The 16,490-nt window shown below is 32.4% G+C and overlaps 1 protein-coding gene across 1 annotated transcript in view; it reads left to right on the top strand.

Moving 5' to 3' along the window:
* LOC148624628 (bile acid-sensitive ion channel-like) overlaps positions 1 to 16,235 on the top strand; it is a 29,972-nt gene extending 13,737 nt beyond the window's left edge. The window contains exons 2-9 of the mRNA XM_088567387.1: positions 447 to 583; positions 7,005 to 7,551; positions 9,541 to 9,639; positions 11,112 to 11,262; positions 12,765 to 12,821; positions 14,352 to 14,502; positions 14,889 to 14,983; positions 16,024 to 16,235. Coding sequence (XP_088423513.1) covers positions 453 to 583; positions 7,005 to 7,551; positions 9,541 to 9,639; positions 11,112 to 11,262; positions 12,765 to 12,821; positions 14,352 to 14,502; positions 14,889 to 14,983; positions 16,024 to 16,217 — 1,425 coding nt within the window. The 5' untranslated portion in view covers positions 447 to 452 and the 3' untranslated portion in view covers positions 16,218 to 16,235. The remainder of the gene's footprint in view (positions 1 to 446; positions 584 to 7,004; positions 7,552 to 9,540; positions 9,640 to 11,111; positions 11,263 to 12,764; positions 12,822 to 14,351; positions 14,503 to 14,888; positions 14,984 to 16,023) is intronic.
* Positions 16,236 to 16,490: the final 255 nt, after the last annotated feature.

Raw genomic sequence — 16,490 nt, 5'->3', positions numbered from 1 at the left:
TAATTTTCTGTGATTCCTTTATTTACCCACACTGATGGAAATTTTACGAATAAATCAATAACACTCATTTTCTCCAATTAACAAATTGCACTGTTATAATTGAAAGAATGATCGGTTTACATTATCCTGACTTTGTTGATATCAGGTATAAATTAAGTTTAATTTAGCATCCAAGTATCCATCGATTATAGTGGTCTTTTAAGACTAACACTAAATGAAGTGTCGTTAAGTGGTCATATTACCTCTTGATTTTGTGTTGATTATTCATTATTTTCTGAAAATCTTTTACATACGCTTACGCTTTAAAAAAACAGGTTTTATGAATTCTTCTTGTTTGGATTTTTTTTTTAAAATTAAAAAAAAAGGATTGTATAAAAGCGATTAGTTACATCAGATTTCAGCCAAAAATACTTAAAAGGACTTAAAAGCCAGTGTTTTAATTTTAGTGAAAAATGATGACAAACTCGGACAAAGAAGTTAAGTTGACGTTTTATAACATTTGGGAGGAATTCACAGAGTCCACAGGATTCCATGCTGTTAACAAATTAACATTTGGCGGGAAAAACAGACCATTATATAGAATGTAAGTATTTTTGTATTTACGAAATCTCATTTCTTGTTCATAAATTGGATTTAGGATTATTAGAAAAAAAATAATCCCTACAAAGTAACAATGCTGTGTTGGGATATCATTCTTGACAAAGCCGATACAGATTATATACAATACATTATGAATGAATAATTAAAGCTGCATTAGCTGTCATTTTCGTAAATTTTTGTTTCTTTTGAAATATACCTTAACATTGAATTATTTCTACTAAATAGTACTTTATATAGTGCATATTACCATCACTTGGCGTCCGTCGTCGTCGTCATCCGTCGTTAACCATTATACAAAACTCTTCTCTCTTGAAACTACTTGACTAATTAAAACCAAACTTGGTATGAATGTTTCTTGGGGTATCCTGCATAGAACGGATGTGGGGATTTTTGATTCGTCAAAAACATGGCCGCCGTTACTAAAAAAAATAGAACATAGGGGTCAGACAGTGTTTTTTTTACATATATCTCCTAAACCGTTAGGTTTAGCTGAATTCTGACTATATAAAAGTATTTAGCATGATGAGATGGATCTCTGGTCAAATATTGGTTTTAATCCGTTAAGCCATGTTGGAGTTATTGCCCTTTTTCATTTTTTTGCTATTTTTAATGTTATTTTTTGAAATAGCTTCTCCTCTGACACTACTTAACCAATTGAAACCAAACTTGGTATGAATGTTCCTTGTGGTGTACTTCATAGAACTTATGTGGCGATTTTTAATTTGTCAAAAAACATGGCTGCCGTTACTAATAATAGAACATAGGGGTCAGACAGTAATTGTTTTACATATATCTCCTAAACCGTTAGCTGAAATCTGATATAGATAAAAATATATAGCATGATGAGATCTATCTCTGGTCAAATTTTGGTTTTAATCCGTTAAGCTCTGTTGGAGTTATTGCCCTTTTTCAACGATTTTTGCTATTTTTAATGTTATTTCTTTCAAAAACATTCTCCTGTGACACTGCTCGCCCAATTGAAACCAAACTTAGTATGGATGTTTCTTGGGGTATCCTGCATAGAACTGATGTGAGGACCTTTGATTCGTCAAAAAAACATGGCCGCCTTTACTAAAAATAGAACATAGGGGTCAGACAGTAGTTTTTTTTTACATATATCTCCAAAACCGTTAGGTTTATCCAAATTCTTTCAATAGCTGAAATAGCTGAAGAGTTATTGCCCTTGAAAGATGGAAAATGACTTTTTTTAAATAGTTTTCAGTAAATATCTTGAAAACTATGATAGATTAAAACAAACTTTCAATTGTTGAAAAGATCTTGTAATAGTCCTACCAAAGACTTCTTGAGTCAAAATTGTTGGACAAATTCTTCTTTAATTTATTGCCTTTGAAAGGCAAAATTCATCAAGGTGAGCGATTTTCGCTCCTTGGAGCCTCTTATTTTTGAACAATTTCAGTTGACCTCCACAAATAAAATGAATACATGAAGTATATGTCTGTATATTTATTGTCTTGCAAGATAAAAAAAATCATCCTAAATAAGTTCGTATGCATGTGACGTCTGGTGACCTTCATCCGCGAATGTGCTTTAAGGGTTGCTTCTCTAATAACAAATCTGATCGCAAAGCAAAAATGGACTCACGCCGTAAGAGAAAAAGAAGCTCGAATATAACACAAGCATCTTTTTGAAATTTACGTATTGTGATATAATGCAGCCCAAATATGGTCATTTGAAAACTATTCGAGAAATAGATGAAATGAAATGAAAACAAGACACGTGCTAACCTGTGTATCCATTATTGTTATTTTTTTTGCCAAGGTTAAAGTATTTTTTTACCCTGGTCAATGTCCTGTCGGTAATCTTCGGAAGTAATGGCGAAAAATAATTAGATCAGAGCTATCGACTTTCTCAGACTAAAAAAGGCGTTGTTTTCACTATATTCTGTAGGTAATATCGACACCAAATGCTTCAATTGCATTATACTCGGCGTCACATAAATAAGATACTGTTAAAATTTGAATAAAAATATTTTCTACGACTTTATTGAAACCTACCGTCGTTTAAATTGTCTTAAATGACTTGTTCATTCGTTTAGCCAAACGGCTTCTCCCTAAACATTGAATCGTTTAATTCCGGTGAGATTTTAATTCTCGGTCCCAATATTTACATTGTCAAAAGTCGGCCATGTTTACAGTGATCGGGCTGCTAGGAGATGTTGTTTACATTTAATTGGTTTGTCCAAAAACCGAAGAACCCAGAATGCATTTCGGCTTTAGTTCGGATATCTCGGGTTTATTTTACGCGAACAACGTACAATACTGAGAAGTTGATCAAGCAGACGATTGTCACCGGAGTTCGACGGGAACTTACGAACTTCGTTTGTAAACAAATCGTCCTGTAGAAACCAACATGGCGGATATTAGTATTGGATTTTCCCGTAAGGATTTGTTACTCACGATTTAAGCCAATAAGCGACTCGTTGGTACTAACACGTCATGCATATATGCGAACTATCTTCAGATTAAATAAAAGAGAGACAACTCTAGCGGTAAGTCCCGACGGTTTAAAAAGTAGAGCTTTAATTTTAAAATGGGCTGTATGTGACGTCAAGTGTAGTACAAACTTACATTATTGAACCAGCAAAATTCAGGAGAATAAAAACGGAGCAAATTCGGCAGCTATTTCAGCTTTAAATTAGTCATTGCACCTATTTAAGTATCAATATCTCACTTGTTCCAATTTATTTTAAAACAAAATGGTTCACATTTTTCCAGAACCATGTGTTATTTTGAAAAAATAGTTAAAAGAGGTAATTTATGTTCAAAATAACGCAGTAACTAAGAGAATGATTGACTAAAATAAAGAATCCAATAATAATGCGAAAATAACCTCAATAATTGTACAAATCAATATAAAATTCCCATTGACAAAGTTCCCCTCTTCTATGCAGACAGAAACATGTCATTTACACCCAGTATTTCGTCCGTCTTTTTTTCTGTGTTCTCTTAGGCGGAAGTTAACATCACTATAAACAAAACTCCAGGAATAAAGCGTACGTCATTTAGTTAGTACAATACAGTTAGGTCATTTCTGAAAATTTGGCCTCATTTTGTTGAAATAATACCGTTTTGAGGCAGTATTTTGTCATAAAAAGTGCATATTTTTGAAATGCTATCAAAATGGTGTTCGGATGTTCAAGTTATTTATACGTAATTCAGTGATTGTTGTTATGAAATCCAGTAGCGATGGTAACAAACTGAAAAAAAAATATTACTGACTTTTAATACAAATCAGGGGCGCCTTTCCAAAACTAACAGCCAACTACTATGTTTTATAAAATATCAGGCACTTAGACACTACCGCAGGATGAAAGCATGCACGGAGTAGGTGGAAAAAGGCGAAATAAGGTATTTTGAAAGAATAATCAAGGGAACCAAGATTATAGCGGTAATCCAAAAATGTAATCCAGGGACAAACATAGAGAACAGACATACACAACAAAGAACGTGAAGTAATAAGAATCATACATATAACAAAAGCATTAATGGGCAACTCGGACTCCACTAAAAACTGGGAACATGGACCAGGTGCACCGGTAGAGTAAGTGTCGTCTGCTTTTTTAGAAACACCCGCGGAAGTGCTCATAAAAAGACAAGCCCGGGGTAGACAAACGAGGAAAGGAAAACTATGACACGTTGAACAAATCAGTTGTCATGGCGCAGATGGATACACCGTAACAATCCACGAGTTTATGATGACGACCATAAAATTTCTGCAGTGATGACTTCAATCTTGTAGCAACATAACCCTGTTCAAGAAGCCCATTTGTTAGAATTCTAGCGCGATACAAAAAGTCTGTGTAGTAACGGCAAGCTCCGGCATACCGTATGAGTTGTGATATGAACACTCCATACGCAGATGCTGAAGGGATGTTGCCACAGATGAAAGGAAAGTTGACAATTCTGAATGAAAAGTCATCACGTTAGTCGTAAAGTTTGGTCAATAGTTTTCCTTTACTTTCGATTTCTAAGTGTAGGTCAAGATATGAGGCTGTCTTCACTGTGTCTGTAGTATCCTTTATATCAAGTCTTTGGGGTAAATGCGATGTATCAAATCCCCGAAATTAGGATTGTTTAAAGATAATACGTCATATATATATATAGCAGAAACTGAGAAAATCAGCCATCTAGATGCTGTGGAGAGAACCTAATACGACAGGGGACTGAAACGTTCCGGATACCATTTTTCATTTAAATTATACCTGTTTACCATTAAATATATTAAATCTGTTTTTATAGAAATGCATAACTACATTTAAATACTTTTAAATTTTAAAAAATTTGACCGGTGGTAACTTGGTGTACGAAACAGTGGGCCTAAATGTAACTGTATAATGCAAACTTAGTGAACGTATAAGTTTCGGTAGGCAAAACCACCACACTATGAAATGAATAAATAAGGAACATGAAAGTCTGGAATTTTTTTCTGTGAATCAGCTTGTTATGAGACTTGCCTAATATTTAAAGAAAAAAAAGAGAAAAAAAAGAACATAAAAACATTGCTTTCATTCATATTATTAAGAAAAATGATAAGATGCAAAATTTAAAGCTACATTTGCTGCCAATTTTTTCCGTTTTGATTCTACTGAATTTTGCTGATTCAATGAAAAAAGTTTGTAGTAATGCAATTGAAGCAATAAATGTCGATAATATCTGCAGAATATTGTGAAAACATTGTTTTTTTTATTACAGAATATCAATAGCTATGATCTAATTATTTTTCACCATTGCTTCCGAAGATTGCCGACAGGACATTCACCTTGGCTAAAATACTTTAACCTTGGTAAAAACAATAACAATAATGGATACACAGGTCACTTGTGTCTTGTTTTCATTTCATTTAATCTATTTGTTGATTTGTTTTCAAATAAATAATGACCATATTTGAGCCACCTTATATCACAATACGTAAATTTCAAAAGGATCCGTGCGTTATATTCGAACTGTTTATCTTTTACGGCTTGAGTCCGTCGGTCTTCGCTGCCATTGAATAACCACTTTCGCTTTGTAATCAGATTTGTTTTAAGAGAAACGATCCTTACAGGACATGCGCAGATTCAGGTCATCAGAAGTCACATGCATACGAATTTATCTAGGTGGATTTTTTGTCTTGACGCCTATATTATGTATTTAATGCATTTTATTATTGGATATGAAATGAAATTATACAGGAAAAGTACAATTTAGTACAAATAATTCAAGATGAGGTATATTTCAATAGAAACAAAACCTATAAAAACCTATATCAAAAACATATACTGTAAACCGGGAAATTTGCGTGCCCTCTTATTTTCGTGGTTTCTGCTAAAAATCTGCTTTCGTGCAGTTTCAAATTTGTGATCGTTCATCAAATTGTACTGTAATGTTCTTCGAAGAAAAACGGATGTTGGCGCGAAAATTGTAAACATTTCACGGTTTGCAGTTGTTGAAATGGTTATGACCCTTGACTTAACATAATTCATTTCTATTTTTTGCTGCTTCTTAACATCGCAAATGAAAACGTTCGTTTGTTTTGACACTAAGACTTTGTCTAAAAGGAACGGGGCTATGGGCATAACAATAACATTTGACTTTGTTGATAATGCCACCCTATGTTTTACATCTCTGGAGTCCGAACAAAGTGAATATGCGAGACTATCACCAGTTGTGCATCTACGTTTAAAGTTCAGACAATCATTTCTTAATTGCAAACGCCATTGTCGAAGTACGTCATTAGGACAGAACGATATGGGAGATATTCATGTTTCAGAGCATATATACAGTATATATAAACCGATCCGCGCAACGTTTTTACGGACCAATGACCGCTGACTGATTGCTGACGGATCGATAACCGATGACCGGTGACCGGTCTGACCGCAGTTTGTGTTATGTAAATTGACTGATTATTTGTTTAAAATAAAAGAAATGTGAAATAAAAGTATAAATTGATGTTAGATCTACTGCATTTTACTGATATGTGTAAAATTGACAAAGAAAACAAAACGAAATACGAAAAAAAAGAAAATTAACCGCTCTGTGGTCTCATGATGCGTTCACCGGTTGAATGTATCCGATTGACGGGTCGATGACTGATCGGAAACTGTATATTTAATATACCGCGGACGCCAAGTTCCGAACAAAGTTATCTTTATGGACTACGTGAGTAACCGACAGTTTGGCATTTCGGAACTTCCTGTGATCGTCGGGTTATGTTAATGTTGAATGACATCACCCACTTGCCGAGATCGAAGAGGTTGTCTACAGGGTTAATAATGGTTCAGAACGTCAGAGTTTATTCAGAATTTGAGGTATCGTTGCTTTAGATAAAACCATTGCGCTGGTTCAATTTTTAAAGCAATCATATATTGATATACAGTTTATATTCTTATCATTATACTACAGGTTATTCTGGATGTTGATATGGCTCTTGTCTGCTGGATACTTATTATATATAGTAAGCATTGAACTTTTGACATATTACTCATATCCACTTTCAACATCAGTTACCGTGAGAGCATCGGACGAACTTGAATTTCCGGTAATTACTTTGTGTAACTTGTCACCAAGGAAAAAAAGTGCAATTTCTGAGGACAATAGAACCGAAAACTACTACCTTGGGTTGAGCAGTCTTAATTATTCCATGAAATCCATTAACTGGACTGACCCGTTTTATACAACCGAAGGATACTTCTTAGAGCGTACGATGGAAGACTTATATAACGAATCAAAAGACATGATGACACTGCTGTCTTACCATGCATTCGACCTTAAAGTGAGGCATATGAACTTTTCAACGGTGGCAACAGATTTAGGCTTATGTCTCAGAGGGAACTTTCACAACTCTTTATCAACTAAACTTAGTGGTGGTTTATATAACTTACAATTTTACTTAGATCTGAATTTGAGTGAGGATTATTACGCATTTTCATATCTTTCCTCCGGTGTAAAGGTAGGCAAACTAATGTTTACAAAAACTTAAAAGCTAGTTGACTTTAACCTTTGATCGTGTTAAACTGGAGTAGCAAAAGGCAAATTACAATTTTGCTAAGTGAACTCATCTATTGAATAAGTAACAATGGATTTGCATCTCTGTGGTTATTTAAAAAGACACCTTCGCTCGAATTCAACAAAGACACGGCTACCAAATTCTCATCAACTACAATTATAACATTTTTTTACGAAATGCGCATAAGCTAATGTGAAACAAATACTATGCGCATCTTTTATTAAATAGTAAATTTCAAAATTTGCAACAGAATGGTCACAGTATTCAGTGTATTATGACTTTTTTCTTCCATAAAAATATGATTTCATGTAACATAAACTTCTAGATAACCTATAACAAATGGGAAAATAACATTTTGCTATAGGGACACCGATTTCACCGGTGTGTATTTAAATGAACACAGACATTAAGCTTCATTGTTACTTGTTCAATACAAGAGTTCACTTAGCAAAACTGGTATTTCCGCGATTATTTACAATATTCTTCAAATTAAACGATTTTTAAGAGGAAAAGTTATCAAATATGCATATTAGTTCTTGGCAGAGATTCCTCGTACTTTGTAAAAAAAAAAACAATTCCAAATCACCTTCCAAATATACCGAAGAGGATGTTTTCAAAATGCTGGAATTTTTTATCGACAACATACCTGTCACTTCACGGCTGATCTGATCCAAAGGAAGGAAAATTGTTTAGCTAGATCCTTTAATCTCAATTTCCGCTGTATTGGTGACGTGTTTTCGTTAAACAATCCTAGTTTCGGCGATATTATATATAGCATCAACCCCAAAGAACCTGAGATAACAGATACTACAGACACTGTGAAGTAAGCCTCATATCTTGACTTCCACTTAGAGACCGATCATAAAGAAAAAAAAAACTTTTGACCAAATTATATATATGTCTGTTGTAACATCCCTTCAGAACCTGCGGATGGAGTTTTCATATCACAACTCATACGTTATGCCAAAGCTTGCCGTAATTACGCAGAATTTTGTTTTGCGATAGACTTCTTACAATTAGGCTTCTGGAACAAGGTTATGTTGCTTCATGATTGAAGTCGTCAGTATAGAAGTTATTATAATGTTATTAAGGACTTTTCATATAACCTTTTTAAAAATTAGAAACATTTCTAAAAGCTGCACTAGCTGTCAAATTTGTTCAGGTTTGATTCTACTGAATTTTGCTGATTCAATGAAATAAGTTTGTAGTATTGCAATTGGAGCAATTAATGTCGATAAAACCTACAGAATAATGTGAAAACAACGGTTTTTTTTTCAATCAGAGAAGTTCGATAGCTCTGATCTAATAATTTTTCGCCATTACTTCCGAAGATTGCCGACAGGACATACACGTGGGTTAAAAATACTTTAACCTTGGTATAAAAAAAATAACAATAACGGCTACACAGGTAACCACAAGTTTTGTTTTCATTTCATTTCATCTTTTTCTTGATTATTTTTCAAATGAACAATGACCATATTTGAGCCACTTTATATCACAATACGTAAATTACAAAAGGATCCTTGCGTTATATTTGAACTTTTTTCTTTCACGGCTTGAGTCCGTCGGTCTTCCTTGCCGTTGAATAACCACTTTCGCTCTGCAATCAGTTTTTTTTTTAATTTTAGAAGCGACCCTTACAGCGCATTAAGGTTACCAGAAGTCACATGCATACGAACTTATCTAGGTGGATTTTTTGTCTTGCAAGACAATAAATATATAGACACCTATTTCATGTATTTAATGCATTTTATGTGTGGATATCAAATGACATTATACAGGAAAAGTACAAATTAGAAGAAGTAATTCAAAATAATCATCTAGTTCTTTAAATGATCTATCAGTTTCATGTTTTCTACACACCCTAAAATGCATGCAGTATGGTGTTTAAAATAGCCAATCGATTATTTTTTTCTGCATTTACGTTTTTAGATTGCAGTCCACGATAAAAATGACGAACCGTTAATGGTAAATGATGGGATTGTAGTTCCACCTGCAACAGAAGCATTTGTGCAAATACAAAGAGAACAGGTTCTAATTATATGGATTATTAAAAAAGCCGTAGAAAACTCAAGAGTAAACACAGCTATGACAGAAAGTTTTTTTCCAGTTTTTATGATCATATATCCTTTGAGGGTACAAAATTGCATCCGGGAGCTCTTTAATTGTAATATCTGATCAGGGCAATTTTCAATATTTACCAATGCAAATGTAATAATACACAGAAATTGTATTGACAACCTTTAAGAATTTTACATTACAATTTTGCAATACCTATAATCCCGTATAATTTCTTGCTTAGGTAGGTTTTATTACGCACTTAATTGTCATGTAGTTAAAGCATCAAATCTATTGTAATAGTCAATATGAGTTTTAACATGATCCTCTACCTATGGTCAATATTATTTTTTTAAGATCATAAAATCTCATATTGATTTTTTCAAGAAACATCTACCGAATATTAAGTGTATTGTGATCTTATATATAAGTGAATATAAAAAAACTGTAATTATTAAAATATTTGAAACAAATGACGATAAGCAGAAAAAAGAAACTCAGCATTTATCATATAGGAAAAAGAATCTTCACTGTATACTTTTATTTTTGACAAGTTGAATGTAAATTTCAATCACACTTTACAAAGGCAACAAGCTGTCTAGATTGGTGAAATGTTTTTCAAATTTTTGGGGATTTACATGTCTAACTTGTTCAGCATGATGGGAAGTACCCATGTCAAAATTTTCAGAAAGTCTTGTTCAGTAGGACAATTTTAAGGAACTATGCGTGGGGATTTTTCTTGCGAAAAACATGGCAGCCGTTACTAAAAATAGACCGTAATGGTCACATTGCAGGATTATAACTAAAAAGCTGTTGGATTTAGGTAAAACATGGTTGGGCTCTAATTTGTTCAGATTAATGAGTTAGACCTATGCCGAAATTTTCAGAAAAATCCATTGACTGAGTTATGTGCCCTAAAATGGATTTCCCCCAATTTCAGTATTTTCCAAATTTGAAAATCTCCTCTGGATGTATTCTAACCAAACTTTGCATAAATGTACCTTTCGATATCCTTTACAATCTTTGTATTGGGATTTTTGATCTGGAAAAACCATGGCCAATGTTACAAAAAATAGACCATAAAAAGGGTGAGGGTTCAATTGCAGATGTTTAAAAATAACTCATAAACGAACGGGTTGAGCTAAATTCTGACAGGACACAAATTTGTAAAAAGATATGTTGACCAATGACGGAATTATTATCCTTGAAGAGTAAAACAATGACTATGAGAAATTTAATTTATAATATGAAAACCGCGTAGATAACCAAGATGCTGTATATTGATTAAATGATTCTTTTTCTGACGTCAAAACTTACGACCTATTTTACATTTACGACTTTTTTGTGAAAAGGACTGCAAAATCTTGAGATGTTTTTTTTTTAATCATTAACATTCTCACCAATTTGCTACTTAATTAAATGTTTAGTTTTACTTTCATTTTCAGTATAAACTACTGCCATATCCATACAAGGCTTATGGAGACGATACCTGTAAAAACATGCAAACAGAATACAGTTCATCAAAATGTTTTAAGAGGTGTATTGAGGCAGAGACGAGGAGAAAATGTGGCTGTGTTGACTTTATGTTCAGAAGTCGTATGTATCCATATTATGGCTACTCCTGACTCGAAATATAAATTATTACTTCCGTGACGTAATAGAAGTGTTCAGCAAAAAACCCAAACAAACAAACAAACAAAAACAACCCCCCCCAAAAAAAAAACAAAACAAAAACAAAAAACAAAAAAAACAACAACAAAGAGACTGGAAGTTCCGTCTCCTAGGTTTTTTAGTTCCACTGGTCCTTTTATAAAGTAAAGTTCTGTTTATTTGCTACAGATTGCTTTTTAATCAACCTTTTCACCCTTTTTTTTCTCTAAATTCCTCTTTGCTTCAACTGGTTTCAAATCTCTATCATATTTGACTAATCGGATGTATTTCAACTATAAAAGTAAGAAAATGGTATAATATAATATCGCACTCAGCCTTGTTTATATCTGAACATGCACTTAATTAATCAATCAATCAACAATAGCAGTATGGGTAGTTATATAAGTATCCTTTTACGTTTTTAGCAATTCTATATGATTAGTAAAAATGCACTTACCGTATATTTGCAAGTGTTTTACCGTCACTGAATAAATTGAACTGTTTCGAATATACAAACGTTAACTTCAGTTGTCTGGATTTCACAGGTTCCGAATACAAATATTCTAAAATAATCTTGCAAGATAACGACATAAACAGCGCAAAGACGACAAAGACTTTGACACACGAGTACGACTCGAACTTGTAAAAATGCTCGGCACAGCCTCACATTTTTTGCAGTTATAAGTTTCATCTGTATATCAGCTTTTTGTCAATTAGGTTTACTTTTATAGACTTTTTACACATTTTGGGCAACATATAAATTCAAAGGTATCGTTATTACTCTTTAGTAAATATTTTGACATATTATCATGATTTGAAAAAAAAGAACTGTTCTCATATATTGCTATATTAATGAACAGTTCAACAAGTGTGCCGCTTTTGACCCTGCAATTGAATTAAATCTATCATTATAATTATAATTATAGAGTTTTCCGTATCAATGTATGATATTTACGTATGATTATCATTACATTACCTCCAGATATGTTAATGCAATGAATTCAATAATTGCCCACTGAGATTACTTGTTCATAAAAGTAAATGGACCTATATCACAATGGAACGATGAATCGAAATTAATTCAGTTGTTCAAAAGCAAAGTACAGGAAATCTAAAGATGGAATACTATTAGTCATAAGGCATAGATATTAAAAATAAGGAAATAAAATTGTAAAGGTGAAAACTAAAACAAGAACTCACCAAGACATCCAGAAAATATATTCGCGGTTGTTTATTTCAGCAGATTTTGTTAACTGATGATATTCGCGGGTATCAATTTGAGCGGTTTCATAAAAATGATAAGAGTAATATCAGTTTCGCGGATACCTTTTTTTCGCCGCTTTTCTTTTGTTCACGGCAAAAATTAGTAGATTTGAACTTGAAAGGTATCGAAAAAGTCTCAGCAGAGAAAGCAATTTGAGTTAATTTATATATATATTTCTTTTCAGCTAATGGCAAATATTGTTCAAAAGAGCGTTACATATCATGCTTTTTACCTGCGTTTTGTAAGTACATTACAAAAAATCCTAAATTGCTGCATATTGTTATTTTAAAATATTTTGTAAATTAGTGTACAGCATGTCTAGAAACCGTATCATTCCATGGTATATTGTGTATGTTTTAATTTGTTCTGGTAATGATTTATTTTGGAAAACTTATTTATATATATTATCGCTTAGTTGATGCTTTTTTCGACATTAAATCTCTACTTTAAATAAAACAAAATGATAAAATCACTGGTTTAATAACTAAATATAGATGACGGCATTCTACACAGGTGATAGACGTTACGATTGATTATATGACATCAAATTCCTCTTTGTTTCTCTACAAGGGGGCTCATATGCAGTTGGCGATACCAAGTCCTTTTGTATATGCATGTAACAAATAAAAACAGTCAATAACAAAGCACTTGATATTTCTTTTTTTGGGTTGTAGAGATAAACTTAACATTTGGTTTACCGCTTTATACACCTATCCAAAATAAATCAAAGATGCCGAAAGAAAATAGTTTAAAAATTGAGAGTTTGCTATGAAATCCAAAATATTAATTGAAATACTGTTTTCATTTATTTTCGTAAGTATTAATTTTTGTGGTTAGAGAAAAAAATGACATTTTGTTGGATATTTGAATTTTATAGTGTTCTTACACACTGGTATTGAAATTCTGCATGCCTTGATGCATAAGTCATTTCGATCACCAATGAAATATGTATGATACATCTGTCAGGGAATCAAGACTCTCGTTTTCATTTCCCAAATTATGAGTAAAAGTTCCGTTAGGTCTAAATTTTGGCGAATGAAAACTTGAGGTGCCTTTGCTAGTTGTATTAATAACGGGAAGTGGCAAAACCCAAAGTTTATCGAATGCCACTCTTACAATAAGTCGATAGACGAGAAAAGCCGATAATATCAAACGTCATACTTTTTGTTTTTCAATCCGATTTATTTTTGGTTTACTGAGATTACATAACACAGGTAGCTTAAGTCAATATGGGGTTATAATACAATTTATAATTTACAAGACAATGAAGGCTGACGGGATGTTAACCACTCGATAAGGCTTTATTCTGGTCACTTGACCGATACAGAGATAAAACTGAATAAAAATCAATTCACAGAAATTATTGTTCGTTGGGATCTTAATTCGTGGTTCAACTCTTTCCATGAAAACCACGTCGATAAGTACCCATAAAATAAAATTAAACCACAATAAAAGCATTACTTTGCTTCGTCAATGTTCTGCAATTTAAACAGTAATGCCAAATGGTTTGTAAAACGAGGTCGATAAGTACCCATAAAATAAAATGAAACAACAATAAAAGCATTACTTTATTTCGTCAATGTTCTGCAATTTAAACAGTAATGCACATTGGTTTGTAAAAGGAGGTAAAAATAATAGATTGCAATGGATTGTTTAATTTTGCATTAAAATATAATTAAAGTATATTCATATGAAATTAAGTAGATATAGTTCACATATTAACCATATCCATTTTCGTATCTTAAATTTTCCTGTTAAATATTTATTTCAGGGGATGCAGTTAGGGAAGTTATGAACTGTAACTGTCCCTCTGCCTGTGAGGGTGTTTCTTATGATACCTCGCTTTCATTTGGGACGTTCCCATCGGATTTTATGGCGGCACCAATATCAAAGATGTTGAACCAATCAGAGGATTACGTCAAGTAAGATATATGAAGAGTAAAGTATAGGCATTCCTTACATACTGAGACCCTCATTGAACTCTTTTATTTCTTACGTCACTTTGAATTGAAGTGACTAGTGTTTTAGAATATCCATCTGCCAATCACAAAATGAATTATTCAATTGAATATATCAACGAAATCATTGTTATATATAATGAACAGGATAATGAACTAACAATTCGTGAATAAGCAAATAAAATTACTAATTCCTTGCATTTGATCTTCCAATCTTCTCCGGAAACTCTTAAACATATTTTGGTTAGTCATACTTTTCAATCAATATTCCTATACAACTACTATATTTTAGTCTTTTATAAATATCATCAGTTACTTTAAAATCGTGTATACTACCAATTTTATTTCAGGAAAAATTATGTCAACATAAAACTTTTCTACAAAAAGTTACAGACGGTAATTACAGAACAGTCACCAAAGTATGCAACTTCTGGGGATGTTTTATGTAAGTACTGAAATGCACAATCTAAAGAATATTTTTTAAATTGTAAACTGTTCGTATAGGAAGCGATTTTTGTCTGCATTAAATCATATAACAAATAAACTAAATTAATAGATTATGTTGTATATTGACCTTTTAGAGTAATATATTTAACTCGATCTAAAAGTACAAAATAAATGAAATATATCATCTATTTATTGATGTAAGTACACCTTTGTTTTACAAAACGTTTTAGTTAATTCAGAGTTAAATGACAAAAATTTTGATTTTGATTTTTGATTTTTTTCAGAATTATTTATCATTGTATTATTTTTCTCCATTCTTTCCTTTTACTGCCAATTTTGCTCTGATGATATCACAGATACGTGGAAAGATTTAACCATTGCGTATTTATTATACGCTTTATAAAACGTGCTTCAAGAACAATAAAATACTTTAACAAAAATAATGTAAAAGAAAATATATTTTTCAACGTCATGGATAAAAATGATGTAAAAAAAGGTTTATCTTACTGAAAAATGCCGTATCAGTCACTGCGATATGACCCAATTAAGTGCAGTATCGTACAAATGAGGTTTGATTACACATGTTACTAACGAGTACTATCTTTTTTAAAAAAAAGATAGCCGACGCAGTAAAATTTGTTCTTTTTACTTATTTTTTTCCCATTTCATTCAGCAAATAACACATGGCACGTAATTTCAATTTCCGAAACAGTTTTTTCGAACGCAAGTATGTTATTAGTATTTGGCCTATCGGGAAAGAGAATTTTGATCAGGAGACTTGCGTTTCCATGGAAGAGCATCTTGAAGGTCAAATGGCAAGAGTAATCAAGGCAACCAAGATTATAGATAAAAAGCGAAACTAAATCGACTGCGTGAGGAAAAATTGTATGTATCTTTGTTTACGTTTATTGAAAAGTATGAACAAATACAAAACACATTCAATACCTATTTAGAAGAATTTATTAAGTGACAACTTCTATATAAAATTTGCGTACTTCATTCACATATAAAAACTGATTGTTAATGCTACTTTTGTAGCCAATATTGGTGGACAAATGGGACTTTTCCTTGGCGCCAGTATCCTTACTCTTCTAGAACTTGGTGAATTTATTTTATTTGTTGGGTGGTACATTTTTGTTCTTTTGACTCGAAGAAACGTAATTGTTTCCAACAATGGTACCCACTTGAGTGTAGGTAAAAACAAAATTGTTGTTAAGCCAATTACTAAATAAAATAAATTTTAACTTGTATTTACGATTCTTTTTTTATTTTAACCTAGGTCCGAGTATATCAAAGTCTACATATTATCCGGGGATCCATCAAACATTAATGACTACTCATCGGCAGAGTTAAACAAACACAAAATTCAATATAACTTAAACTAGCGACTTCATAAAACAAAAGTGCACGAACAGAAAAAAAGTCACAAACAAACAAACAAACAGAAATAAAAACAAACAAATGTACAAAAAAAAATTCAAATTTATTTACCACATAGTCATAAA

Source organism: Perna viridis, chromosome 2 (genome assembly GCF_037379345.1).
Source record: "Perna viridis isolate PV_CMFRI_1.1 ecotype Kerala chromosome 2, ASM3737934v1, whole genome shotgun sequence".
Lineage (NCBI taxonomy): Eukaryota > Metazoa > Mollusca > Bivalvia > Mytilida > Mytilidae > Perna > Perna viridis.
The sequence above is the reverse complement of the archived record's forward strand: the minus strand, read 5'-3'. Positions and strand labels throughout refer to the sequence as shown.